Source organism: Vanacampus margaritifer, chromosome 18 (assembly GCF_051991255.1).
Source record: "Vanacampus margaritifer isolate UIUO_Vmar chromosome 18, RoL_Vmar_1.0, whole genome shotgun sequence".
Classification (NCBI taxonomy): Eukaryota; Metazoa; Chordata; class Actinopteri; order Syngnathiformes; family Syngnathidae; genus Vanacampus; species Vanacampus margaritifer.
This window is the reverse complement of record NC_135449.1, coordinates 10,698,551-10,717,935: the sequence shown is the minus strand read 5'-3', so window position 1 is coordinate 10,717,935 and position 19,385 is coordinate 10,698,551. Positions and strand designations below refer to the sequence as shown.

At 39.5% G+C, this 19,385-nt stretch overlaps 3 protein-coding genes across 3 annotated transcripts; all 3 read left to right on the top strand.

Moving 5' to 3' along the window:
• Positions 1-281: 281 nt before the first annotated feature.
• On the top strand, positions 282-6,563 carry gdf10b (growth differentiation factor 10b). Its single transcript, XM_077551037.1, has 3 exons — positions 282-532; positions 2,970-3,829; positions 5,629-6,563. Exons 1-3 carry the CDS (start codon positions 322-324, stop codon positions 5,818-5,820), a joined length of 1,263 nt encoding a protein of 420 aa, XP_077407163.1. The 5' UTR covers positions 282-321; the 3' UTR covers positions 5,821-6,563.
• A 1,524-nt stretch (positions 6,564-8,087) lies between these two features.
• On the top strand, positions 8,088-12,788 carry gdf2 (growth differentiation factor 2). The gene is made up of 2 exons (XM_077550839.1): positions 8,088-8,503; positions 10,125-12,788. The coding sequence occupies exons 1-2, from the start codon at positions 8,146-8,148 to the stop codon at positions 11,021-11,023; spliced, it is 1,257 nt and encodes a 418-aa protein (XP_077406965.1). The 5' UTR covers positions 8,088-8,145; the 3' UTR covers positions 11,024-12,788.
• A 2,204-nt stretch (positions 12,789-14,992) lies between these two features.
• On the top strand, positions 14,993-19,258 carry rbp3 (retinol binding protein 3). Its single transcript, XM_077551801.1, has 4 exons — positions 14,993-16,290; positions 16,368-16,558; positions 18,267-18,409; positions 18,655-19,258. The coding sequence occupies exons 1-4, from the start codon at positions 15,097-15,099 to the stop codon at positions 18,978-18,980; spliced, it is 1,854 nt and encodes a 617-aa protein (XP_077407927.1). The 5' UTR covers positions 14,993-15,096; the 3' UTR covers positions 18,981-19,258.
• The last annotated feature ends 127 nt before the right edge of the window (positions 19,259-19,385 follow it).

The following is a 19,385-nucleotide window of genomic DNA, read 5'->3' as shown; positions in this document are numbered from 1 at the left end:
AACCGTCACGAAATAACGACCCACCCTGGTGGAAAGGCCAGCTGCGTACATGGGCGTGGGCGTGGTGATCTATTTATGCGTGGGCACTCCAGACCACATCACTACACCGTGAGAGCAGTAAAACGAGTTGGGTTGTCACCTTCTGACATCCAACAGCAGAAGTGCATGCGTGCATCATACCCCACTCGATCTCCTCCCACCGCGAGAACAGCTGCACGCCGTGGACTGTCCAATGTGGATTACCTGGATAACACTCGAATAGTGCGCGAGGGAATAACTTCATCTTCAATATCGTTGGAATATTTAACCACAAACTCAATTATGGCAAAGTGGTTAGTCAACGCGTTACGTCTGTTGGTGATTCTGGAGCCGGCTTGGAGTCAAATGGCGTCGGAGCGACGCGTCTTTACGCATCCGAGCTCCGGACGGGACGCGGCGACCAGCAGCATGTTTAAAGTCTACGAGAGCTACGGCAAAGATCCGCGCAGCCACAAACAAGGAAACACCGTGAGGAGCTTCACAGCTGTTCCGAGTCAGTAAGAACCACACACACGTGCGCACACGCGCACGCATTAGCGCCGAGATAACAAATATTGTACACTTTTTTTTTTTTTTATTGAATGCGAATTTAAGTTTTGAATTAGCTTCCATTAGTCACGCAATCATTTGAACTGTATTTCATCATAGATAGATAGATCGATAAACTGGAGTGAAAAAAGACAATTAAATAAAAAAAGACGTTTTTAATGCATTGAAAATGCATAGAAAATACAAATGAAACCAATTTGCAAATCTACAGTATTGTAGTTCAAATAGCACAGTGTCCTAGTCGTAAGCACATCTGCCTCACATTTAAGAGGTTGTTGGTTCGAGTCTGGCTTCCTCCCACATTCCAAACACATAATTCAATTCACTGAAGACTCTAAATTGTCCATAGCTGCGAATGTGAAAGGTCATTTGTCCATTTGTGACCTGTGATTGGCTGGCGACCTTACTCAAAAACACCCGTGACCCTAATGAGGACAAGCCCTATAGAAAATGAATGGATGGATGTTTTATTAGATACATCTGCAACCTAATGAGGTCCAGGTAGACGGGATGTTGTACTGCGCTGCATCCAAATTTTGTTTACATTATTCAACGAGAGGGGGGATATTAGAAACAGCAGTACAGTTCTAAACCACTGCAAAATATAACCACATTATAATTAAAATGCATTTTCAGTGTTGGGACAAGTTAGTAAATTGGGGTCTTTTTAGTTATTGACTTTTCCAGTAGCTGTAAAAGTCAAGGTGTTAGACAAGAGGCTATTATCACACCCAGACAAAGCACATAAGCATTTCCATATGCTGTTACCCCACCATTGCACGGATCCAATGTTTGGATTTTGGGCTGTGGTGGAAGTACTCACTTGAAAAGTAAAGTGAGCGGTGATCTAAAAAGAGATTTTGTCATGCATGAGACAGCCACTTTACCGCGCTTCATATTTTCCATGATTTAGCTTATATCACTCAAATGTGTACAGTATTAGTGGTAAATATGCTGGATGATGTCATTACTGTCAATCAAATGTTCCGGTCAGATTAAAAAGGCAGTGCAGTACATTAGTGCATTAAAAAGGCACTTGGTTAGGATGAAGTTATGTTTTTTCAAAATCTAATTTCAACAGTCCTTCTTTACAATACATTTTACACATTATTATAAAATTGTACCTGAAGAGCAAAATGTACTAGGCATATATAGTTTTTGTTAATTTTCTATAGAGTTAGTGTTATTTACAGTGAATAAAGCGGCTTGATCATCAAAAAACGTTTTTCCGAATACTTTCGAACGTGCTTGCAAATGCGTTCGAACGTGCTTGCAAATAAAAAAACAATGTGCAAGTCGACACCGGGAAGAAGAATGCTACGCTTTTAGCATTTAGCCTACAAGTACGAGCAAACGTATTTGCTAATCCATTTAAACATATTTGCATATACATTCGACCGTACTTCGACCGTACGTTCGCAAATGCATTCCAACACACTTGCAAATATGTTTAAACATGCTTGCAATTTAAAAAACAACGCACAAGTCGATACAACGTGGCATTGTGGAGGGAATGCTAAATTCTTAGCATTTAGCCTACAAGTACTTTCGAACACATTTTACATTTAAACATATTTGCAAGTACATTCGAACGTATTTATTTTATACGTTCGCAAATACATTCGAAACTCACTTGCAAATATGTTCAAACGTGCTTCCAAATAAAAAACAACGCGCACGTCGATACACCTTGGCATTGTGGGGAAAATGCTAAGTTCTTAGCATTTAGCCTACAAGTACTCTTGAAAGCATTTGACTTTTAAACGTATTTGCAAGAACATTTGAACGTATTTATTTTATACGTTCGCAAATACATTCGACACACACTTGCAAATATGTTCAAACAAGCTACCAAATAATAAAAACAACGGGCAAGTCGACACACCGTGGCATTATGAGGAAAATACTAAGTATTTATTTAGCATTTAGCGTACTCGAACGCATTTGCAAATACATTTAAATGTATTTCCAAACATATTTACAAGTAAGTTCAAATGTATTTGCTAGTCAAATGTTGACTCCACATTGCTTCTACACTTCCGTAGCATAGAGATCATTACAAAAAATACATATATTTCAGCCAAACAAATTATTTACTGATCTTTGTTAACCGCTGTTGATATCACCTTACGAAATCGCTCGTGAACTTACAAGTCCGTATACTGTAGTTCCCGTTTGTATTTCATTTGAGGTTGCAAGAATTACTGTTGGGACATACACCCTTAAAGATCTTCATTTGACAGTTTCTCTATAGGGTTGATGTCAGGGGATGAGGAATTCAGTGTGTTGAATTGAGTAACAAAGATGAATGTATTTAACAGCAAAAAATATTGTGCGTATTGTGTTTTTTGTTCATTTTTCTTGTGTTTGGCATTCCCCAGGAGTGTTGCATGGAAAAGAAATGTTCCAGTTCAACCTCTCCTCCATCCAAGACTCGGAGGTCATTCTCTCCGCTTCCTTTCACTTCTTCTACAAACGTCAACACCAGCGGTCGTGGCGTTTCCGGAGATCTCGCCGTCCGTCCGTCGCCACCCACCAGCGACATCCGCCTGCACTGCAGATCCTCTTCCGTGGATTGCCGGAAATCTCTGCCACCGCAACGCTGCTGGCAAACTTCAGCGTGAGCGCTTTTAAGAAAGGGGCGTGGCAATCAAGGGATGTTACGACTGTGATCAAGCAAGGCAGGGAAGATCTCATCATCATGGTGGAGACCGATTTGGGATCAAGGGCAAATCAGCACCATAGAAGTCTGAACAACCAGGAGCGCCTTTTTGAAGACAAAATGCCTTTTATAATTATCTACGCTGATGACCAAGCCATCGACGAGCCCAACAGCGTGGCCGCAACCCTGCAGAGGTACGGCCCCTTCCCCGTGGGGGACGATCCGTCCACCTCATCCTCGAGGATCCGGCGAGAGCTCCGGCTGCAGATCCAAACCAACGACATCCCAGAGGTCCAGTTCAACACCCTTAAGAACCACGAACTGTGGCAGAGCACCTATTTTCCGGCCAAATCCAAAAGCAAAGGAAGGAAGCAGAACCAGGAGAGTAGGGAAGTGTTCAGCTTTGACGAGAGGACGATGAAGAAGGCCCGCAGGAGACAATGGAGCGAGCCCAGGGTTTGCGCCAGGCGCTACCTCAGGGTGGACTTTGCTGACATAGGATGGAGTGAATGGGTTTTAGCGCCCAAGTCATTCGACGCCTATTACTGTGCTGGTTCTTGTGGATTCCCCATCCCCAAGGTCAGTGAGAGGAAACACATTTGACAGAATGATCTACGCTAATAATAAGATGGAAACGTCCACCTGTTTTCACATTTTGGCTCGCTAAATTAGAAGCCAAAGGCAAAATAAGCTCAGCAATTTTACGTTGACTATCTATCTAGTATTACTGCATCGGATTGAAGCTGTCTGACCAAAATTCCCTACTAGGAGTTGTTTCAAGTATGACATTTGTCTAAACCAAGGTTATTTTGGTTAACAAAAACTAATGAAATGATTAAAACTAAAATAATAATAATAATAAAACGTTTTTGTTAACAAAATAAAAATGAAAATCATAAAAAAACAACTACTGTATAATTATAGCAAATATGTCCTTTGTTTTCATCTTTTGTAATTAATTTAATACATGATATGATGGTGATATATTAACTCATTCAAACCCCAAAACATGTAAACAAGTTTTTTAATACTTTGTCCTTACACTTCTCCTGTACAAATGAACAATGATACCAAAATAAATACATTTAAAATAAATTAACCCTATAAAGCCTGAACCATGAAATATATGAGTGAAAATTCGGATTCTTTGTAAATATAGTAATAATTGGTCCATTTGAACCAACAAAAACAATTTGTTTTGAAAATCAACTTCCACATGACTTTTGATTTGTATCATATTTGATACAACCGGTCACAATGCTTTAAATTTGTACATTTATAACTGCCAAAAACATAATAATAAAGACAGACATATCAAACATATTAGTCTTTCCAAAAATCAGAAAGAACATTTCCCATTATTAATAAGTATAGGTGTCACTATCTCTCCTTTTCTCAATTGGGGCGATTTTACAAGGTCGCTGGAAAAGTCATTAGATGGGTGATACTGCCCTCTAATGGATTATCCGTGCAGTGCATGTGTCAGATCATATACGTTATGGTTTTAATGAGGGGGGGTATAATACTCATGAAACAGATGGCTCAAAATGTCTTGCATTTAATATGATACGTTTGGTTTTATATGGTTAAACTAAAAAATGTAAACGCCAAAAGCTCCAGTAAGACATTAATTGACAAAAACTGGAGATGTTCAGTATAGCGCCAACTACTGCCAAGGAGGATTTACTTGATGTCACTATTTTGTTGCTTCAAGTATTTAAGGCTAGTTTGTGCAGTCTAAAACTACCCCCTATCTTTAAATAAGACGAGCATCGCAAATGATGGACATTTTCATCATAAATGTAGCTTCTTCTTTTTTTTTTTAAGTCTTAGTTTTTTTTGTTCGTTTTTGTTAACTGTAATTAGAATTGTAATTGATGGGATGCATAAAATACATACATACACTCTAAAAGTAAACCAATTATGGATAAAAAATGGACCGATCCACTTTATGGGTCAATTAGACCCAACTTTCTGGGTTGTTTTGTACAAAATTACCCTTTTTTGTGGGGACACAATTAAAGGATCTGACCAATATTTCTGAGTTGTTTTACACTAAAAGACCCATTTCTTGACTCAAAGTTGGGTCAAATTGATCCAAGTAGAGGATCGGTCCATTTATGACCCAGAGTTAGGTTATTTTTACCCAACTGTTTTTACAGTGCAGTATTTACAAAGATATATATCCATTTGCAAAAAATTGACGAGTTTTCAGGCATGTTGAGGTCCTCTAAAAAGCCAAATTAATCAACTGAACCATAAAGGGATTTCACATCCAATAATCATGGATACAGTATTACGCAGTTGCGAAGCCTACAAAATTTCTATGAGGATTATTGTCCATATCCATCACTTACTCTTATGTTCTGCTTCTCAAGGTGGTACGTCCTTCCAATCACGCCACCATCCAGAGTATCGTCCGGGCTGTGGGAATCGTGCCAGGTATTCCGGAACCGTGCTGCGTGCCAGAGAAGATGAGTCCCCTCAGTGTGCTCTTCCTGGACCCGGATAGAAATATGGTACTCAAGGTTTATCCAGGAATGTCTGTGGATACCTGTGCCTGCCGATAGGAGCCCTTCTGAGAGGTGAAGGTTCAAAGCGCAGGCAGTGGTCATGTGGAGTTGAGACTTCATTGGTTCTGGTTGAAAAGAAACTCAGGCTTTTCCTTGCATTTTTTTAAAATATAACTACCATCTTTTTTTTCCCAAGCAACCTTGAAGGACTCTTTTCAGTGAGCCCTGGACAGCTTTGGTGAATGTATGACGTCAAAGAATGAAAATACTACACACCATACCATAAAAAGTCTTTGGTAGCATTCTAAGTGAACTAATTATTGCAACAACAAAAAATAAAGCGTATTATGTCACTTTAAAGTCTCACATGTAGCTGCCAGAGAATGTTCGACATGCATGAGAATTAACATTGTCTATATGTTGTATATAATGAGTACATTTGTATGATTATTGTATTGACAGTGGGTTAGGTTATACTGGAACTCTTGTGTGTTGCTGCCCCCTGCTGTTTATTTTTGAACATTGCAGTCAAGGGCTCTCATAAAACAAAACAATACTTTTATATCCAATACAATGTGTACAGTTTGTGATATGTACAGTAAATAGTATAAAATGTTAATGTAACCTATTGCAGTACTTTTATTTTCATTTTTATATTCTATATCCAAGATTTTAATAATTATGCACTATATGTGGCAGATGTTCAACAAGTAATTTACTGCTAATTAGCATGTATGTAGCCACTATATTAGACTGTTATGTATTTTGTTACATTTTCCGTTTTTTTTTTTTTGCATTTATCTGCCAGTAATAAATACAAAAAAACAATGTTTTTTTTCTTCTGTTGTTTTTTTTTTTTTTTTTACATTAAAATAAAACTCTAAATCTCTATTTTAAGCAAACTTCCTATTTTTTCCTAGCTTGGATCTCCCTGCTGTGTTTATTTCCCTCATGCGTGCCTCCATTACTTAGTGATTAGGTCAGTAACTTCCATCACTTCACGACTCCAGTGGGAGCATCTAAAAACATGAATGGGCCACACTGGAAGAGATTTGACAAAAACGCTGCATAGGTTTGTGGTTTGAAAGACAGGAATTTCAAGATAGGCCGGACTTGGGCCAATGTCCCCAGATACATTGACATGGGTTCTTGGTGCAAATACAACCCCCCCGGCTATCCCCCTCAGTTTTGTGATGGAGGCAACAAATACAAACAGTCGATCATTGCAGTGTCCAACTTGGACTGGTCATGTAAATGTTTGGTTAGTAAAAAAACAGAGGGATTTTGAAACACGAGTATGACCATTTAAAATATTTTAACTGGTTTGATTATTTTGGTAAAACATCTCAAAAGCATCAGTATGTAATGTAATGTATGTATTTCTATATCCCTAACAAGGACACGTACTGTAAAAAAAAAAATGGACGCATGGATTACAATGAACTCCCACTATTCGCAAAATAACAAAAAATTGACCACCACCCCAAGGTTATTTTAGTTAACGAAAACTAACGAAAATTCAAAAAACTATTTCGTTAACAAAATAAAATCAAAATGAAAATGCTTTTCAAAAAACGCAAACTAACTGAAACTACATTTTATGTTTACTTAATTACAGCAAAAAATGTCCTTCGTTTTAGTTTTTGGTAATTAATTTAACGCATGAGCCTTTGGGGATAATTTTAAATGTGATTTTAAGTATATTTATTTAATTTGTTATAATTTAAACAAGGCTATCACTTCTATATGTGTTTAAAATTAAAACAAAAAGTATTTTTTAAATTTTATTTTGACACTAATATTTTCTCTTTTACTGAAATCAAATATCAGCTTGAAATATCGGTTATCGGTCTCCTTGACAACTAATAATCTGTATCGGCCTGTATCAGTATTCTTAGCACAAAAACTGTTTTTCAGTCAATAATGGAGGACAGGTTCAAAAATAAAAATGGTAAATACATGAAACCACGGATATGTGGGGGTTCGCTTTATTGTGCACCGTGAAAATGACAACTGGTGTGGTAACAAAAGCACTTTGTGTTTCTTTTAATAGACTTTTTCTTTGTTATTGTTTCCGTTGGCCTTGACACTTTCACCCTGTGCGTTAGCAACCTCGCCAGTTCCAGGACCTCCCTCATTATCGCCGTCAAGTGTTTACACTGTCTTCATTAGCGGCAAGCCCTCCACTGATAACAAAGCTTAAAAGAAGCCATCAATGGCGGTGATAAGCATGGCCGTGCTACTATTTTGGTTGACACTAGTCGCCTCTGTGTTTACTCTTGGGAGCATGGGAGTGGACATCACTGCTATGGTCCTTTCACTGAGGATCTCCTTTGTCCAACCTTGCCATCACAAAAGCTAGCAAGTTGTTTGTTTGGAAAAATGCACAACTCCAGGAGGTTCTTGTTCCAGGTGTGTTTGAGTCTGGTGCTTTCCACAGGCTGGTGCACCTGCAAGCCGCTCGGCAATGACATCTACAACGACGGTGACCTTGAGGGATTTTACTCCCGGCACGCCACACAGGAGGACCTCCTAGAAGAGGAAGACGTGGACTCAAGGATGGCGAATCTTCTTGGAACCATCAAAGAGGACTTCCTGAGGAAACTCAATCTTTCCGATGTACCTCAGGAGCACGGGAAAATGTACCCGCCTCAGTTCATGATGGAGCTCTATAACAAGTACGCATCAGACAGCACGGCCATCCCTCAGTCTGATGTTATTCGCAGCTTCAGTGTCCAAGGTACGTTGGGAAAGTGTAAAACTCAAAGTGTTGTCAAAAACCCTAGGTGGGTTTCGGACATGGGTGTAAAAATGGAGCCAAACAAATCATGCAAATTGGAAGATGTGAAATACAATGAATATAAAAAGTCTACACACCCTGCCCTGTTCAAATGCCAGGCTTTTGTGATGGACTAAGATAAATCATTTCAAAACTTTTTCCACCGTTCTGACTTATCTCCTGTTACAGTTAAATTGGAGGGTTGCATAAAGAACACTGACTTGATATTAAAATGAGTTAGACATCTATTGATTGATTACAGTTGGACAAATTGTAATATGGTTTCACTTCCTTGTCGAGTCAATCACTGGTTAATTTCAAAACTGATAGTACATCATCATCATATTGACGAGAAGAGAATGTCAACTTAAATGTTGACTTTTTGCCTTTCAACTACAGTGGTAGTTTGTATTAATAAAATTCAATTTAAATGTAAAATACAGAGTATTAATCAAATTTGGTTTCTACCCAAGAGTTTACGTATTTTCGAATAGATATGTATAAACAGAAATAACATTGCATTTGTTTATTATCTTTCACTAATATGAAGCATGCTAATTTGCTAGCATGTACAGTACAGTACAGCAGTCGTTTGTATTAATAAATGTCAATTTAAATATAAAATATACATTATTTATCAAATTTGGTTTCTACCGATGAATTCATTGAATTATTTTAGAACAGTTATGTATAAACAGAAATAATATTACATTTGTTTGTTTATTATTTTCCCCTAATATGTAGCATGATAGCTTGCTAGCATGTACAGTAGCCTACAGTACAGTAGTAGTAAATTGTATTTATAAATATCAATTAATATTGTGAAATGTACAGCATTTATCAAATTTGGCTTCTACCCAAGAATTCATAGATGTATTTTAGAAGTTATGTGAAAACAGAAATAATATTGCATTCTTTTATTTATTAATTTTCACCAATATGTAGCAATACCATGCTAGTTTGCTAGCATGTACAGAACAGTACAGCAGTCGTTTGTATTAATAAATGTCTATTAATATATAAAATATATAGTAATGATCAAATTTGGTTTCTAATCCATGAATTCATAGATGTATTTTAGAACAGTTATGTATAAACAGAAATAATATTACATTTGTTTGTTTATTATTTTTCCCTAATATGTAGCATGCTAGTTTGTTAGCATGTGCAGTAGCCTACAGTACAGTAGTAGTACATTGTATTAATAAATGTCAATTTAAATATGAAATATACAGCATTTATCAAATTTGGTTTCTATCCAAGAATTGACAGATATCTTTTAGAAGAGTTATGTAAAAACAAAAATAATAAAGCATTATTTTATTTTATTTTTTTACTAATATGTAGCATGATAGTTTTCTAGCTAAACGTAGCTGGATGTACAGTGGTGTTTAAAAACCTCTGCGTATTTCTTTCAGTGTAATTCATCTTTTCACAATGAATGAATTGGAAAATGCAGCATACTTGAACTTCTAAAGTTCTAAAATATTCTGTGTTGTGCATTGCCATAACCGTTTATCTCCATGCAACAACCAGCCATGTTTAGCATGACTCTTCTGATCTGTCCATAACTCTCTTCCAGATATCACACATTCTGTGACAAACGGCCCAAAGTCAAGACACAGGCTGCTGTTCAACATCAGCATACCCAGCCATGAAAAGGTCATCACCGCTGAATTACAACTCTTCTTCCTCAAGCACACCAGGTCAAGGGTGACCTCCCACAGTTTCACCGCCTCAGTCAATGTCTACAAAACGGATTACGATGGTTCGAAATCCATCTCGCAGCTTCTGGCTTGCAAAGAGTTGACAAGTTCTCAGAACATGTGGGTGACGTTGGATGTCACCTCAGCTGTACAAAGCGGAGTGTTGTCAGGCAATGGAATAACTGGATTTGATGTTGTGGTAGACAGCAACAACTGTGAGGATGAAAATGGCGGTTTGAGCTTGAGTCTTTCAGTGGGCGATAACACCTCAGCAGCTTTGATCGTCTTCTCAGACGACATTGGCAGCAGGAGACGGGAGGCAAAGAAAGAACTCAGCGAGATGATCCTCCATGAAGAAGAAACCATCTTCCACCAGGAGTCCAACTGGAACACAGACGATCATCTGACCAACCAGATTCCCGGTGCTCAGTATCGTCGCAAAAGGAGAAAGGCGGAGCAGGAATACTGCAGGCGTACGTCACTCAAGGTCAACTTCAGGGACATCGGCTGGGACAGCTGGATCGTGGCACCTCCGGAATACGACGCGTTTGAATGTCGGGGGTTGTGCTACTACCCACTGACAGACGAATCCACCCCGTCCAAGCACGCCCTCATCCAGACACTGATGAACATCCGGAACCCCAAGAAGGCCAACATGGCGTGTTGCGTCCCCATTAAACTTGACCCCATCACTGTCATGTATCAGGAAAACGGACTCGTCACGATCAGATACTTGTATGAGGAGATGAAAGTGGCAGAGTGTGGATGCAGGTAGTCAGAAAGAACACAACTATTACATATGCTATTGTTATTATTAAAACCGTATTTATAGTGCCCTGGTATTTTATGAGTAAATGTAAATCTGTACATTTGTATTTTCAATATATAGTTTCCTACTACAGTATAATAATAGACAGAATATGTTCAGTAGTCAACAGATCATTGCCACTTAGGACTGGACAATTAATAGTTACTGTACATAGTCCTGTATAGTGCATAATATTAGGAAATTATCAGAAATTATTCAGGATATTTCATATTTTATGATTAAAAGTAGGGATATGATGATATCTAAACATCACAATACGATAATTATAACGATATTGTAGGGAGGTTGGCGATATAAAAAAAAAAGGTCACTGTATTGTAAAAAAAAAAGGGAAAAAAAGAGAGCTCATACTAAAAAAACTGTATTGTGCTTTGTACATAACAGCAATGCATATAAACAACCTACAGTCTCTAATAACACTTAATATTGAGGCACTTACTTGCTAATGCACGCACAGATTGAGGTTCTCCACATATTGACTCTTGTTCACAAGCATATTACGTTCCCCTTCGTCTGACGATTAGCGTGGATTTTAAACATAGAAGGGCCAAAACATGCCTTGTGAAAATTAAACTGTACACACACAAAAAGCCACCAGAGGGTGGTAGAACTGCACAAATGGAAATCAACCTGACTTTTTTTTAACAGATGTGCTGCTTTTAATGACGTGACATGACAACGACGATATTGTGGCAATCGCGATATCACGATATTGACATTACATCCCTAATTAAAAGTGACATAATACATAAATACTGTGCAAAATAATCACTCATAAAAAAGGTATTTAGGATTGGGTTAAAATTGAGAGCTTCTATTGTATCAATTATCATCAATCATGGACTGTCCATGCATTAAATAAATCAAAACATTACAATATTAAATTATGTACCACGGTGTATTAATTAAAACAATTGAGATGACAGTATCTTTTTTCAATTTTGTTGTCATCTTTAGTCTGCTAAAAAATAGTCATTACTGGCCATAATGTTTGGATAATACAGTATATCATGTATCAGGAACATACCCCTAATGACTTAGTGGAATGTAGTGCAAATGTGAACCACCACAAACCACACCGGATGATAACAAGTGAAATGCTGACTAATCCATGGACTGGTCACCAGAAAATTTGAAACTATGAGGATGTGGTAGATTGAAAGTTGGTTGGAATACTACAGCTCTGTTTCAGAAAGGGGATTATTGGTTCACAAAGCCAAATTTCATGTACTTGTGTGGGCAATTATTAACATTCCAATTTCACAACTGCCCTCTGATTGTGTGGCTACCAGTCCAGAATGTAGCCCAACTTTCATCTTAAGTCATCTGGGACAGGCTCCAGCCCATTAGTAGTGTAGTAGTTCACATAGCCAACTTTCATGTCATTGTTAGGACACAGATGAACTCATTCACTGCCAATCCAGTAAAAAAAGGATCGTTGACGTCTATAGTCGTCATTGGCAACGAATGAGTCCAATTTAAGAACTGCCTTAAGACTGCGTGGTAGTCCGAGGAATTGATCCCTCACGAACTGCACAAAATCAGCTATGTGAACCACTGCAGACGAGGAGGACTGCTGGTGTGGGTCGAAGGCGGACTTCACCCTGGGTTGGTCACAAGTTAATGGCAGGCTAACTGGTAATGAGTAGAAAATGATCCTATGTCATGCAGCATTGTGAACCACTACATTGCCAGCCAGACCCCCCCCCCCCCCCCAAAAAAAAAACAACTTAACATTTACAGGACTGATGTGAATATGTGAGCCATCACATAGGCCAAACGGAAAACATAATAATCAACTCTTGTTTATCAAGTAAGTTAAATTTCTCAGGAGGCTGAAAAGCTTAATAGATTAACGACCGACCGTGACGGCTGGCATTCTGTACCAATTGAGACGTTAATTAACTAAAAAGATTATCCCAGCTCTACAGTAAGAGCAGCCTTGCGAGTATAGAATATGTGTGCATACTTATCCCTGAATATTTTAGGGGCCCTGCGAGTTTGAGCAAATGCGCATAATTGATATACATTTTGGTCTCATCTCATTTGTGTGTTTTGTTATTTAGTATACACTGTACAATCAGGCAAGGTAGAATAGAATAGCTTTTTATAATTGTGTGTTATGAAAGTCTAAGTGATATTGAATGTTAGGGTATTAAGATTAGTAACTTTTGGATAAAGACTGTTGCTTGCATAAGCCAGACGTGTTTGGATCCAGATCTAAGAGTTCCTCAGCTGAACCCAAAATAGCTTCTCCAGTTCTGTCAACTAAGCTAACCAGCTCAAAACAGAGCAAGTTAACTTTGTTCTGGGTTTCCACCATGAAGAAACAGCTATTCCACATGTCTACAAACACTCAGCTGTGAAGTGACCCAGACGTGACCACTTAACTGTACCAAAGTACACTGCTGCCGTGAGCTCTCGTAATACGCTAATATGTAAGTATGATCGGGATTTTGAGCATATTTGAGTGCTTAAACACGCGCGTCTGTGGGAATGTTTGTCCATTTATCAGCAGGAATGCTGCCATTGTCAGATGATTGCTGTTCTAACTCTCACCAAAGATATTTTCATATCAACTGCCTATTAATTAATGACCTTGGAACAGAAAATGTTTTTCCTTATTACAATAAATAATGTCTTGGTCAAATCAGTTATTAAGATTAATTGGGAATTAAATGATCCAATTCAGCCCCTGCTTGATTGAAGTCAAGTGTCTTGATGTTTTGTCCCCAATTTGTACATCAATTAAAATAAATTAAACACAATCCCTGTATTTGCTTGTGTGGAGATCTAAGAATTACATCAGATTGTGAAAACTTGGATGCATTCATCATGTAGATTGGCTGAAATTTTGCTACTTTTGGTGTATAAGAAATTAAGTTTCCATCCCCAAAGTTCCCATTCAAAATCAATGGTCAAAAAACGTTTTTTTAAATTTATTTTTGTTTTTAAACTCCTCTCCCTATAAACTTTTTTGGGGGGCGGGGGGGGGGGGGGGGGCGTTGGCACATAGAAATTAGTTGTAGTATTTTAAAAAAAAAAATTGTATATTTTTTTAAATAATAATACAAGAAATTTATTTTGGAGAAAGATAAGTTACCAGTATATATTTTTAGAATTAGTTTTGTTGTTGATGTTGTTGTTGTTGTTGTTTTTTTTAGGTAAGTGTGTTTTTAGGTAAGTTTTTTGAAAGTAGTTTTGTGGATAACAGTCATATTTCAAGTTGTTCATTTTAGCAATGATTATTATTATTATTTATATTAATCTCATAGTCAAGAGGTATATTTTTAAGGAAGTGTCATTTTTGAGAGGTATATTAAAAAAATTAAAAATATATTTTCAATAAGTTAGCATTTTTAAGAAAGTCTTAAACTTTTTCCCCCAAATGTAACTGAATAAAAAACATGCTCAAGAAGTCAATTATTTTCAAGAAAAACATATTTTCAAGATATTTTGTTTTAGCATTTGTCACTGATACAATGTGCAGAAATAAGTATTGTTTTGTTGTGTTGTTGTACTTTTGACCAGCAGAGGGGGACACAGCACACAAAAAAACACAAACACAAGCATGGCGCTTCATACTAGTTGTTAAATATACACTGTACTGATAATGAAACCATAAAGATTAGAATGTCTATAATTTCTGATGAACGCCATTCCAGAAATGTTCATGTTAATAATTTTCTTTAATAAGTTTTTTTCCACAGTTTTTTTTAAATAACTCAACTCAAATGACACTGCTAATTTGGCATACTGTAGCTGCTCAAAAGACCTTCTTTAAATTTACATACAGAATCCTTAGAAATGCTTCCCGGTTTCTACGCCCACTTGGCAAGCTTGTTATTGCCTTACAGAAGGTATAATACGATTAGAGGTTTATTATGGGGTAAATCCTCTTATGAGTGTGTTAACAGAAATCGCGCAGCCATAACAGAGGCATTTGCCAACGAACCTTTTCGCAGGTTGAGGTCCGTTCATCAGCTCCACTCATCTTTGGTGTGGCGAAGCCGGCAAAAATGGCAAAGGCGCTATTCGTGGTGGCGTTTCTTTTATTTTTTGAAAATGTTGCAGTCACCCATGCAGCGTTTCCTCCAAGCCTTATCGTCGACATGGTAAAAATCGTCCTAGACAATTATTGCTCGCCAGAGAAGCTGTCAGGGCTGAAGGAGGCCATCGCAGCAGCCAGCAGCAATACGGAGGTCCTCAATATTCCAGATGGTGAGTCTTTGTCACGAGTCCTCAGCGCTGGGCTCCAGACCACAATCAGTGACCCCCGTTTGAAGGTCTCCTTTGAGCCAGACTTCGTCCCTGTAGTTGCCCCGCAAATGCCGGCGCTGCTCCCTGAGCAACTCGTCGCTATGCTCCAGCACGCCATTAAGTTGGACATATTGGAGGGCAACATCGGGTACATGAGGATCGATCACATCCTCGGGGAGGCGGCTGCTGACAAGATCGGCCAGATGCTGGTAGACTTAGTCTGGAACAAAGTCCTCCCAACTTCAGCTCTAATCTTTGATTTGCGCCACACCGTCAGCGGGGATATCACGGGACTCTCCTATATTGTCTCGTACTTCACCGCCGCCGAGTCTGTGATTCACATCGACAGCGTGTATGACCGTCCTTCAAATACAACCACTAAGCTGATGTCTATCCCCACGCTGTTGGGTGAGAGATACGGCACAACCAAACCTCTCATCATCCTCACAAGCAAGAACACCAAAGGCATTGCGGAAGATATCGCGTACTGCCTCCAGAATCTGAAAAGGGCCACCGTTGTTGGAGAGAAGACCGCCGGGGGCTCGGTCAAAGTAGATCAATTCAAAGTGGGCGACACGGACTTCTATGTGACTTTGCCCACCGCAAAGTCTATCAACCCCATCACCGGTTCAACCTGGGAGCAAACAGGCGTCACCCCTGATGTTATAGTCAAAGCGGAAGATGCCCTCGCTACCGCCATCAAGATAGCTGAACTCCGCCTCCAAGTGCCTGCCATCATTAAGGGCTCGGCAGCCCTGATTGCCGACAACTACGCCTTTGAGGAGACAGGTGCCGATGTTGCATCAAAGCTTAAAGGGCTCCTTGAGAATGGCGACTACAGCATGGTTGTCTCAAAAAGCGTCCTTGAAGAGAAATTGTCTGCAGACCTGAAGAGCCTATCTGGAGACAAGAGCCTGAAGACCACCAGCAACACTCCAGTCCTGCCACCCATTGTAAGACCCCAGAGCACTGACTGACCATTATTGTCATTTTCCTTATCTTTGAAAGTCTTGCTTGTTTGTCTCCTCAGAATTATACTCTAGAGATGTACATTGAACTCATCAAAGTCTCCTTCCACACGGACATTTTTGAGAACAACATCGGCTACCTCCGTTTTGACATGTTTGGAGAATTCGAAGAGGTCAAGACCATTGCCCAGATTATTGTGGAGCACGTTTGGAGCAAAGTTGTCAACACTGTCGCAATGATCATTGACCTCAGGTGGGTAATTTTTTGCCAACCCTTAATATTTGTTCAAAATGTCTACAAGGATAGGGATGGTCAGCTAAAATGGTTGTAGCTATAGATATACTGTATAGAGCAGGGTTCACCAATTACGGTCCTCGGGGTCCGGAATCCTGCAGGTTTTAGATTTTTGTGCCTACAAACGCACCTGATACTCAAGATCAGGATTGTTATCAGGCATGCTGATGAGCTGATTATATGAATCAGGTGTGCTATTTGGCGGAAACATCTAAAACGTGCAGGACTCTGGACCTCAAGGACCGGAATTAGGCATTCTCAAAAAGTACACCTATTATTCTATTTATGGAGTCGGATCGGCTGTTGATAGTGTTCATTTTGGTGCAGTTGGTAAGGGGTAGATTATCCCTCCAGTTTCATCACTGCTCTATAATTGACTGGTGACCTGTTTTGGGTCTACTCCACCTTTCACTCTAAACCATCTGGAAATGGTAGTTAGTTGGGGTTAAATTATGACTCCATTTTCACGATCTCCCTGTGACTGACTGATGAAAGTCTAGACTAGTACACCGTTCACCCTATGTAAACTGGAGATAGGCTCCAACCCATTGGTAGTGGTATGGTTAACACAGTCAGGTTAAAGGTTAAAGTTGATTGTCACACCCATCTAAGTGGGGTGAGATTTGTTCTCCGCATATGACCCATCTACTGAGGGAGCGGTGAGCAGCAGCAGGGATCGTCATTTGGCAATCTAACCCGTCAATTCCAACCCGGAATGCTGAGTGTCAAGCAGAGAGACACGTAGGCCCCATTTTTATAGTCTTTGGTATGACACGGGCGGGGATTGAACCCACGACCATCCAGTCTCAGGGCGGACACTCTACCACTAGTCCACTAAGCTGGTTGCAATTGGACTATGACTCCACTTTCACAATTGTCCTGTGATTGACTGACGACCAGTCTAGGGTACAGTCTGCTTGGTCTCACGTCTTCTGGGATAAGCTCAAATCTATTGGTAGTGTCATAGTACACATAGTCACTTTCGTACACTTGGATTGTACTGCTTTTTAATATAGCACTTTTAACTACACCATACAGTGCCCAAAGTGCTTTACAATGCCTCACATTCAGCCATTCACGCACACATTCACACACCAGTGGTCGGCTGCTACCAAGCAGGGCACTGCCAGGTCCACTGGGAGCAAATCAGGGTTCAGTGTCTTGCTCAAGGACACTTTGACATGGTTCGAACCCACAACCCCACTCTACCACTGAGCCATGCCACCCACTTGGTAGGGGATGATTTATCACTCCAGTTTTACAACTGCCATCTGACTGAATGGCACCTCGTTCACGGTGTAGTCCACCTTTCACTCTTAAATATCTTTTAATTTGCATATGTTCATTGGTAGTGTCATGAGTCACACAGCCAGTTTAAATATATAGTGGAACCTCAGTTTTCATGATTAATCTGCTCTAAAAAGAGCTACAGAGGTTCCACTATAGTTGGATTATGACTCCAAATTGATGGGTGGTATTAACCAGCAGCGATAGGCTCCAAATAGATGGTTAATGTACGGAGAGCAACTAAAGCCTTCAAGATTGGATGCTCAAAACCTCTTGGAAGAATTATTAGGTAAAACCATCTTATCTTACTGTATGGCAGACAACCTGAGATACCCTTTTCCTGAATCATACTTTTCTTATGACCTGTGACTATTTGCAGGAACAACCTCGGTGGGCCTACAACAGCGATCGCCGGTTTCTGCTCTTACTTCTTTGACGCCGACCAGCAGATTGTACTGGACAAGCTGACAGACAGACACTCTGGCACCTCCACAGAACTCCAGACACTGCCTGAACTCACAGGTAATTGGACATGGCATCGGGCCATCGCTTTTAAATGCTGCTCTGTGGTACAGTACTGTTAACCTGGATTCTTGACTCATGTGCAAGGTTTTTACTGAGATCCCTGACATAAGAGTCCTTCTGTGGTTAACCATCTAACCGAATCTCCCAAATTGGATAGGGAATAGTTTAAGACCTGCACAATCTGCCGTAACTGCATTCATACTTGGTTACTTCTTAGTGTTAAAAATGTCCTTTTTGATTAGGTCCAAGGTACGGGTCCAAGAAGATTCTGATCATCCTGACCAGTGGAGCAACGGCCGGGGCGGCAGAGGAGTTCGTCTTCATCATGAAGAGGCTTGGCCGTGCTATGATAGTGGGAGAGACCACTTCCGGTGGATCCCACCCGCCCAAGACCTTCCAAGTTGGTGACAGCAACGTCTTTCTCAGCATTCCCACAGTCCACTCTGACTCTACCTTGGGACCAGCCTGGGAGAGAAGCGGCATCGCACCTCACATACCCGTCTCGGCGGCGGCAGCCCTCGAAACAGCTAAGGGCATTTTAAATAAGCACTTGGCCAGTCAGAAGTGAATCGTGTGGCAATTAAAGGTCCGCAACGAGAGCAATGTATTTTAAGAAGAGAATAATATTTTATTTTCACCTACGTAGAACAACGTCAGTTTTTAATTCATTGTTGATGACAGAATGATCAAAGTCCAATTGTCAAAAACTGGGATTTGTTATTGGATACTTGAAATTGTGAAAGGTAAAAAAAATAATCATCATCTTTGTCCATTCTGCTGGTAAATTTATGTGATGGAAACCTACTTGGGACCAAATAATAATACTAATAAAAATAATCAAGTTTTTTTTTCTGTGTTGTTTTTATATATTCGCACACTCTTTTGGAGTGGGAGTAGAGTTCAAGGGTCACACTTCTGCACAGCTCCTAAGGATCATCGCCATTCCTCTTTGCTCGATTCCGTTTGACGTAGG

What these genes read in the sequence shown, in the direction of transcription:
- gdf10b (XM_077551037.1), top strand. Translation starts at nt 322, where the DNA reads ATGGCAAAGTGGTTAGTCAACGCGTTACGTCTGTTGGTGATTCTGGAG. An exon ending in GAGCTTCACAGCTGTTCCGA is followed by an intron (nt 533 to 2,969) that starts GTCAGTAAGAAC and finishes GGCATTCCCCAG; the next exon opens with GAGTGTTGCATGGAAAAGAA. An exon ending in GTGGATTCCCCATCCCCAAG is followed by an intron (nt 3,830 to 5,628) that starts GTCAGTGAGAGG and finishes CTGCTTCTCAAG; the next exon opens with GTGGTACGTCCTTCCAATCA.
- rbp3 (XM_077551801.1), top strand. Translation starts at nt 15,097, where the DNA reads ATGGCAAAGGCGCTATTCGTGGTGGCGTTTCTTTTATTTTTTGAAAAT. An exon ending in CTCCAGTCCTGCCACCCATT is followed by an intron (nt 16,291 to 16,367) that starts GTAAGACCCCAG and finishes TTGTCTCCTCAG; the next exon opens with AATTATACTCTAGAGATGTA. An exon ending in GCAATGATCATTGACCTCAG is followed by an intron (nt 16,559 to 18,266) that starts GTGGGTAATTTT and finishes GACTATTTGCAG; the next exon opens with GAACAACCTCGGTGGGCCTA.
- gdf2 (XM_077550839.1), top strand. Translation starts at nt 8,146, where the DNA reads ATGCACAACTCCAGGAGGTTCTTGTTCCAGGTGTGTTTGAGTCTGGTG. An exon ending in TCGCAGCTTCAGTGTCCAAG is followed by an intron (nt 8,504 to 10,124) that starts GTACGTTGGGAA and finishes ACTCTCTTCCAG; the next exon opens with ATATCACACATTCTGTGACA.